General features: G+C 42.5%; 1 protein-coding gene across 1 annotated transcript; it reads left to right on the top strand.

Annotated features, from left to right (window-relative positions):
- The first annotated feature begins 323 nt into the window (after window positions 1-323).
- Window positions 324-5,775, top strand: LOC144657654 (diamine oxidase [copper-containing]-like). Its single transcript, XM_078518008.1, has 3 exons — window positions 324-506; window positions 2,335-4,432; window positions 5,043-5,775. The coding sequence occupies exons 2-3, from the start codon at window positions 2,348-2,350 to the stop codon at window positions 5,358-5,360; spliced, it is 2,403 nt and encodes an 800-aa protein (XP_078374134.1). The 5' UTR covers window positions 324-506; window positions 2,335-2,347; the 3' UTR covers window positions 5,361-5,775.
- The last annotated feature ends 2,848 nt before the right edge of the window (window positions 5,776-8,623 follow it).

The raw sequence follows: 8,623 nt of genomic DNA, 5'->3' as shown, positions 1-8,623 counted from the left end.
CTTTTGACTTCTTTGGATTTGAATTTACCATGAAAAGAAAGATATGCCTTTGTAGAATAAACTTTTTTTGTACTGCTTAATATGAAATTGCCTGATTTTTGAGAAATTTGCAAGTTTTGTGGTGTACCTCTGATTTATCTCTCAAAAATGAGCATGATACCTGAACCCCCTGTGCACTGGTGGGAGTGAAAGGGTTAAATCGTAAAATGGCCTGGCCTGGTCCCCGGATATGGTCTGGCTCTTTTTGTAAGAATGATATTTTAATACACTCACAGAAAGCGTGACGAAAGGTCAATGATGCATGGCAAGAGCGAGGCCATAATTTAACCTCAGCCCTACACGATTGATATTTACTTTTTATCAACATAATCTCTGCAGTCTTAAAAGTTATCCTTCAAAGTGTATTTTCCTTAAAACAACAGGAACTATACATAGAGTTTGGAGAGACAATTTGTGACATCACCGCGACTACTGTTTTTTAATACACACGGACTCTTCGCCAACAGGTAAGAAATTAAACCCTTCCATATTTCGGCTCACAGTTGAACATTTTGAAGGGTAACTATAGAGTATAGACTATAATGCATAGGGCATCATTAATTTTGGCGGTAAACTTTCGAGGCTCGCAAAAAAAGACACGCTGCTCGCAAAAAGAGACTCGCTGCTCGCAAAAAAGAGGCTCGGGTTTGCAGGCTCGCAGAATTACCTCCCCTGTGATAACGATGCAGTATGAAACTATTCTCCAAACTATATTTATTACGGCTTAACTCACTACAACGGTCCAGTTTATTCCATTGATTACAAGGAAACTCGATGTGTGCAATGCAGACAAGATTTTACTTCCACAGTCATCGGCAGTTCATATTTTTATCGCAGTGCAAAGCGTGAGAACATTCTTGTGCATTATGATGGAAGTTAGCATTTGGCTCATTATCACGGAACGTACATTGTTTTGGCTGAAATTAGTGGTCTGACCAACTAAAAAATGCCTTCAGCTGGAAATTTGTTGCGAAAAATAGCGAAATGGTCTCGATAAACCCTTCTAGCTAGCAAAGATTTTGCGATTTTTCCTGATGTTTATCACTTGATAACAAGCAAATGCAAATACCTCTTGTTGTTCCCTTGGAGGCTGCGTCACCCAAGCATATTGAATTGAAAATTCAAATGTCCGAATTTTCTAATTCTCGACTACTAAGTTTTTTTTTTTGGTAATTCGTTAAAACATTTGACGTCCCCCCACCGTTATACATAGTTCACTATTATTTTGAAATTAAAAGGTACCACATAGTAAAGATGAAGTTATTTGTTTAAACACGGTTAGCATCGAGTTAGCATGTTTCAAGGCTGCCCGTGGCGTGACATGTAAATGTGAATAGGTCTGAATAGTGCACGATAAGAATCAGACGTAAAAAAATGTCGACATTCACTAAATGTTCTCCGAAATTTAAGATTGTTTTCATGTAAAGGTTGTGCCCACGTAAACCACCCATCGAGGAGGTCTATCGAAGCGGATTATAACAATACCTTGACTTAGCTGAGCATTGCTCGTAGTTTACTTTCTTTTCAAATTTGCATTTTTCATGACAAGACAGAAGATAAGAGTCCTGTTAATCCGGGATTAGCTAAGGTATTTTTTAAGTCCTCAACTGCCAATTTTCGTTTTCAGGTTGGAAGATAATGTTTTTCAGAAAACGGATAATATTTACTCTGTTTTTTGTGCGATCGAGAGCTTGTTCATGTACTCAGACTTCTTCTTTATCCTACACTCTTGCGACGGAATTTACATTTTTCTTCACAAAAGGAAACATTTGCCACCAATAGAATTTCCTTTTTCACGTTACTTTCATGCGGAGCACATGAACTCAGAACTGACTGTAAGGATTCATAGCTTCCGAGCATAAACTCATCCAGTTCCGGAACTCTCCCTTCCGCGCGCTAAAATTATTATAGGGGCTGAACCCAGGAGCGAAAAGAGAAAGGTTTCCCGCGCCTAGGTACAGTCCCCATATGGAGCGCGGAAGGGAGAGTTTAGGGACTGGACTAAGCATAAACGCAAGTGCGAGGAGCGGCATTTCTTCTAATTACACTTGTTATCCGCGTTTTATATACAGGGACGGCGGAGCCGGGGGGACTGGGGAGGCTTTAGCCCCCCAAATTTCCAAAAAAAAAGACTTACTAAGAGAAGAGTCTTTAGTCCCCCCACTTCAAGTCACTAGTCGCCCCCCCCCCCCCCACTTGGAAAAGCTCCGCCGTCACTGATATATACGATTGATTCATATGCTTCATTATCGTTAAAGTTAATTTTGTTTTCTTGACTGCCCTTTTCTTGTGTAGGATTTTCTTGATAATGGAGACCAGTGAGCCCATGGTGAAAAAGACGACTACCAACAACGCGCGTATGGCACGCGTATGGATGATTATTGCTGTTGTGTTCATTATTATCAGCATAGCATTGTTAATCGCTTTGATAGTGGTAGCAACAAAGCAAGTGAAAAGCGAAGAACACCCAGACAACGGCTCCCATGAAGCTGTCAGCGTGGAGTCGTGTGCAGAAGGAATGTCCAGTTCAAATGAACCACCCAAGTCTGCTGGTGTTTTTGATGACCTGACAGTCGACGAGATCACCGCCGTCCGAGATTATCTGCTGAAGCAACCTGAACTGAACCTCACGAAATATAAAGATGCTAATGTGGACACCAACTACATATATTTGATACAGTTTTTACCACCACCCAAAGATGAGGTCCTGGAATTCCTGGACAAAGATGGTCCCAAGCCTGAGCGAAAAGCTATCGCGGTAATATTTCATGGTGCTACCGACCCTCCAGTGGTGAGGGAATACATAGTCAGCCCCGCCTCAAACCCCACCAGTTACAAGGTAAGAACAGTCCCTGGTGGGCAGAAAGACACCGTCCCATTCAATGCCCGGCCTTTTGATATCACTGTAGAGAACAAGGGATTTGCGGCTATCGTTTGGCAAGCTTCGCAAAAGCTATACAAGCTGTTGTACGAGAGTTATGATGGCTACACTTTCTTCGGGTGTACAAATAAGTGTCTGTGGTTTCTCCAAACATCTCCAATGGGATTCACCGCAAAAGATCGCTACACTTGGCTATTTTTCATTCGCACGGGCTTCCCTGCTGATTTTTATTCTCCCTTAAACCTGATGTTCCTCGTAGATCACGGAGGAGCGGTGGTTTCAAAGTGGAAAATCCTCAAAGTTCTCTATAACAATCAAACTTTTGACACCGTGGATGAGTTAGTGGCTAAATACGATAACAATACGATAGAAAAAATCAAGATACCCGCGCCAAAAGGAAACGCCACGTTGTTCTCGAGCTATGAGCGTCGAGGTACTCCCCAGCCGTCTGAACCAATGAGAGGCCCTGAGCAATACGAGCCAGATGGCACGCGGTACACTGTGAAGGGGCGTCATGTAAGCTACATGTCGTGGTCATTTGATTTCAGAATGGACTCAAACAGTGGTATGCAGATCTACGACATCCGGTTCAACGGAGACAGAATTGTATATGAGCTGAGTCTTCAGGAGGCGGCTGCTACATACACAGGCTATTACCCAAGCCCCTCGTGGAATAACTTCCTTGACGGATCGTGGGGAATGGGTAAAAGTAGCTATGAGATGGTTCGTGGGGTGGATTGCCCGGGCACCGCTACCTTCTTTGATCTGGTGCACATGATCGGGCTTGGTGGACCGAAGACCTTTCGGAACGCGGTATGCGTGTTTGAACTGAACACTGGGATACCACTCCGTCGACATTACGATAACAACTTCGTGAATGGATACAAGTTCTACGGAGGAATGACCAATCAGGTGTTAGTTCTACGTACAATTGCGACGGTGTACAACTATGATTACGTATTTGACTTCATATTTTACCAGAACGGCGTCATAGAAGTCAAAATGTCTCCTTCTGGGTACCTCTGGAGTGCATTTTACGACTCTAATATGAGTCCATACGCATATCCACTGCACGAACATCTCACCAGCGGTACACATGATCACCTTATCAATTATAAAGTTGACTTGGACGTCGGTGGACGAAAGAATTCCTACGAGACGATTGAAATTGGAATCGAGAACATCACCGAGCGCTGGTTCCCCAACAGACGACGTGTTCAGAAAGTTTTAAAGCGTAGCGTGAAAAAAAACGAGTTGGAAGCCGCGTATAAGTTTAACTTCGACCATCCCAAGTATCTGAACTTCTTCAATGATGCGCAGAAGAACAGGATGGGTGTGAAGAAGGGATATCGCATACAGCTGGACGCCATGTTGAAACAATTGTACCCGGAAGATTGGATGATCACGCCCATGTTGAGCTGGTCCCTGTACCAAATGGCCGTCACTAAATACAAAGCAAATGAGACCCAGAGCAGTTCTATCTACAACCAAAACGCACCTACTGATCCACAGGTTAGATTTTGGAAGTTTATTTTAGTTATAGCGGCTGCGAATCTACATGGACACAAGTGTTCGAAAAATACCAGCCAATGCCTGCAAGAAAGAGCCAGAGCTTTCCTTCACTCCCCCCTTGGGGCGAGAAAGTAGCCTATCTTCACCCTCCCCCACTCCCTCCTCTTTGTCTAGCACCTCCATTATCCTCACCTTATAGTGCATTTATAAACGGAGAGGCTTATGAGTGGGGGGGGGGGGGCTGAAGGGGAATAAAAAACAATTTCGAAATGAGCCACGGAAGTGGTGATCGAAAAAAATAATAAAGCAGCATTTGGCCCTGTTTAGCACTGTCATCCAGCAGAGGGGGACTTTATCCGGTTGAGGGGTCTTATTTCGGGAGGTGTTTTTTGTTTCCAGGTAGATGGACCTCATAACCAGGGGGCTTATAAGCGGCAAGGGGTGGGGGGAATTATACGGTTTACCACAAACCCCCTTTAAGTAGGTGGAGGTGATTCACAAGGACCTATTTATCCGTCAATGTGGTGCCAATCTAAACGCCTGATATATATTTCGCCGCTGACGTATTGTAAATTAGTTATTTTGCTCTATATATTTCGTTTTCGCGCAGGTTGACTTCCGTAAGTATCTTATGGATAACGACTCCATATTAAACGAGGACCTTGTTGCCTGGGTAACTATCGGTGCGATGCACGTGCCTCACTCAGAAGACTTGCCAAACACAGCCACAGCTGCGAACTCCGTCAACTTCTTCATCAGACCTTTCAACTACTTTGATGAGGACCCTTCTATGGGATCTACTAACGCCATCTTGATTACGCCGACAGACGCGAAGTTCAGCGGACAGAAGGTGGAGCGGTATGGTACACCTACTGGACCACAGTGCGTCCCTAAAGAACACAAGATGGACTTCAATGGTACCTATTGAGAATTCCTGTTGGGGGTATTCTTAACACGGGGGGAGGCTCTCGTGTTAATGGGGAAGGGGATGCTCGTCTTAACTCCCAGTGAAGACCACATCTACCATGCCTGATCGAGTTATATTAGACAAGCAGTACAGTACCACAGCGTTTTTGTTACTTTTTTCTGTGCAGCCCCAAACGATACCTGAGTAAAAACCTTAAAGTTTCGCGCTGAACTTGAGCATCCCCACACCTTTCACATAGGAATACCCCCTCCCCATCGGAACCCAGATAATCATGTGGAGCGACTGTTGATGTTTCAAAATTATAAAGGAATGTATGGGAAACGTTCAAACGTTCCTATAAGATGAACTATAGCGAGTAATTATCACATTTATGTTCAAAATAAACGTAAAGTTACCTCAATCATTGTGCCTTGTCGTCCTTGTAGCTCAAAACGACAAAGAATAGCGTCTTTTGGGTTTTTGCGATGCTGTCTACTGTACGTAACAAGAACATTGAGAAGCTCGAGAAGCTTAAAATCGGGCGCTTTGCCTTGAAAGGCAGGGTTCAGTACAGCAGAAACCACGAAGCAGTTACTTAAGTACACTCAGTCCGACTGTGTTTGTGTAAGTCACAGGGCTTGCATGAGCTGTATTAGTGTGCATAATATAATATCTAGAACGTTGTCGAGATTGATTATTACTTAATGACATGATGGTTTCAATTTATAAATGTATCTCACACAATACAAATAAACGATTGAAGTAGACGACTAGACAATGTAAAGTTTTAAGACTTAGCAAAGTGCAGTGTATTGGTAATACTGTAAGGTGCGGTTTCACCTGAAGGTCGTGTGCTTTTCGGTATTTTCCAGGCATTGCACTTTGATGGGACAGTACTACAACCTTTACCGGGGAACTACATTGTCAAAAAATGATCACAATTTTGATGAGATTGAAATTTGTTTCATACCATTACTGTAATAGCAATTATGAAGGCTTTTATCCTGAACAAATAAAACTGGAAATACTAAAACTATATTCAGCCACCTTATACGGAAAATCTTTTGTGTTTCAAGAATCCAAGGAAACTTCACTCATCCCATGTATCTATGTATTCGGTATTTTGTAATTTTTTGAGTGATTTTTGGGGATGTTTGGCAGGTGATAGTTTTTTTTAAAAAATTAGTAAAATTTAAAAAAGAAAATTAAAATAATTAATGTGAATTTAAATGGAATTTGAAGTTAGAAATTGGCAGACGGACACCAAAACCCCGTGACATCCTGGAGTGTTTTTGCATGGGGGTCAACTGTGTGATGAGTTTCCATTTTTTTCTTCACTCAATCCCCACTGATAAAGAACTGTTGTTGGTGTTATGTTGGTGTTATCACATTCAAGCCTTTAACAAGGTATGAAAGAACACAAGGATTTAAATTATTCTGGTGCTCAATTTTTGCGTAACTAAAATTAATGTTACTCAAATTCCTGATGGATTCTGTCTAAACTGTTAGAATATTTCCAAATTATCAAAAAAAAATGCCTTGTTTCTTAATATATACTTTTCTTGCTATGCAAATGGGGGCCAACTTGTAGACTGACTGGACTAAAAACGTGGACTACGCGACACGCCTCTAGTCACTTTTCTCTCTTATAATATTCTAAAAAAAATAGAAAGAAGAGAAGAATAAGGGAAACGAATTTAAAATTTCTATAAGACGAACGTAGGAGTCGTTAGCTCACCTTTATTTACTTGCTGTTGTTTCTGCGGCCCGATACTGTGTTTGTTAGTGGGGGGCTTGTTAGGCGGTGCTCAGCTAGCCGGAGTTTTGCTCGTCCGTAGTTCGGCGCTTTTACTCCGGTCGTGCTGCCCTCGACGTCCGGGCCGTTCTCCGCCGCCGGTCTCGGTGTCCGCGCTCCCGCCCCGCGCGCCCCGGTTTTTATCATTTTATCTTCTTGTTCAGAGCTACAAAAGTTCCTCCTTTTGAGTTATTGATACTGTGCTACAGTACCTTCCCGCCGGCGGTCGCGATACTATCGATGGTATTACCGATTATAATCGAGGCCGTGCCGTCTCGGGCACCCCTTTTTTTGCGCTGCGTTCGCCCCTTTTTTTTCCCTCCTTCCCTCGCGATCTTTTTCTCCTTCTTCCCGCCACTTCTTCTCTCTCTCGACACTCCTGTCGGCGGAGTCGGCTCCCGATCACCCCCTCTATAGTTAGCTTGCGTAATACGTACCTTTCTTAACTTTACTTTCAATGCATTTCATGTGTCAGTCAGTTGGGGCCCATCGCCGGGTCCAGTTCTCGGCCACTTGTGTTTAACGCGTTTTTCCCTCGTCCTTCAACGTAGACTGATTCTTGCTTTAAGTATCTTAGTTTGATCGCTCTAGACTCACCTCGAGTACGCGGTAGGTGATGCATCCCAAATTGTTTGTTTACGGCTCCAACATGTGTAGTTCGTATTTCACCCCCATAGGCTATTGCATGTGAAACGAAAAACCTTTCTGCTTTATAACTTTTCGTTGAACCGGTATTTTTTGGTCTTAATTATTCAATTTTCTTCGACGTTTGCGTATTGCTTCTCGCCCCCTGCTCGCTTCAGCTTACGCTTGGTTTTTAAAAATTCATCTGCTGCTGCAGAATGAAAGAAAAAATGTTTTAAAAAAAGTCAATTTATTCTAATTTAGCTGACTCTTGTCTTTCTATTATTTCTACAAACTAATTTTCAAGACCTTTTCACTGCAAAATAAACATCTAATCACGGGTCACACAATCGGTTTTGCAGAACCTGCACATAGGCAACTAGGCGCGTTAAAATCCTTCTTTTCTAAATAAAAAAAGCATCAAAAAATAATTTGGGATCGAATAGTATAAATAGGTTTACAGAGTGATTTTATGACTGTGAAAATTAATTGAGCATTTTTTTACAGATATACGCACAAGCTTTTTAGTGGCCGAGAACTGGGCCAAGGTGGCCGAGAACTGGGCCCACAAATGGAGCTTTTATTTTTATTATTGCTCGGGCAAATAATTTTTGACCGGTCGATAGCTTTACACCAAAAAGCTGAATAATGTAGCTAGCTCTGGGAGAAATTTCAAGTTCCTGCGGTTCTTCTGAGGTAAGAAATACAAGTTTACGTCAAAAGTGGCCGAGAACTGGGCCAAGGTGGCCGAGAACTGGGCCCACAAATGGAGCTTTTATTTTTATTATTGCTCGGGCAATTATTTTTGACCGGTCGATAGCTTTACACCAAAAAGCTGAATAATGCAGCTAGCTCTGGGAGAAAT

Source organism: Oculina patagonica, chromosome 6, assembly GCF_052425735.1.
Source record: "Oculina patagonica isolate OP01 chromosome 6, crgOcupat, whole genome shotgun sequence".
In the NCBI taxonomy this organism is placed as follows: domain Eukaryota; kingdom Metazoa; phylum Cnidaria; class Anthozoa; order Scleractinia; family Oculinidae; genus Oculina; species Oculina patagonica.
The sequence above is the reverse complement of the archived record's forward strand: the minus strand, read 5'-3'. Positions and strand labels throughout refer to the sequence as shown.

What these genes read in the sequence shown, in the direction of transcription:
- LOC144657654 (XM_078518008.1), top strand. Translation starts at nt 2,348, where the DNA reads ATGGAGACCAGTGAGCCCATGGTGAAAAAGACGACTACCAACAACGCG. An exon ending in ACGCACCTACTGATCCACAG is followed by an intron (nt 4,433 to 5,042) that starts GTTAGATTTTGG and finishes GTTTTCGCGCAG; the next exon opens with GTTGACTTCCGTAAGTATCT.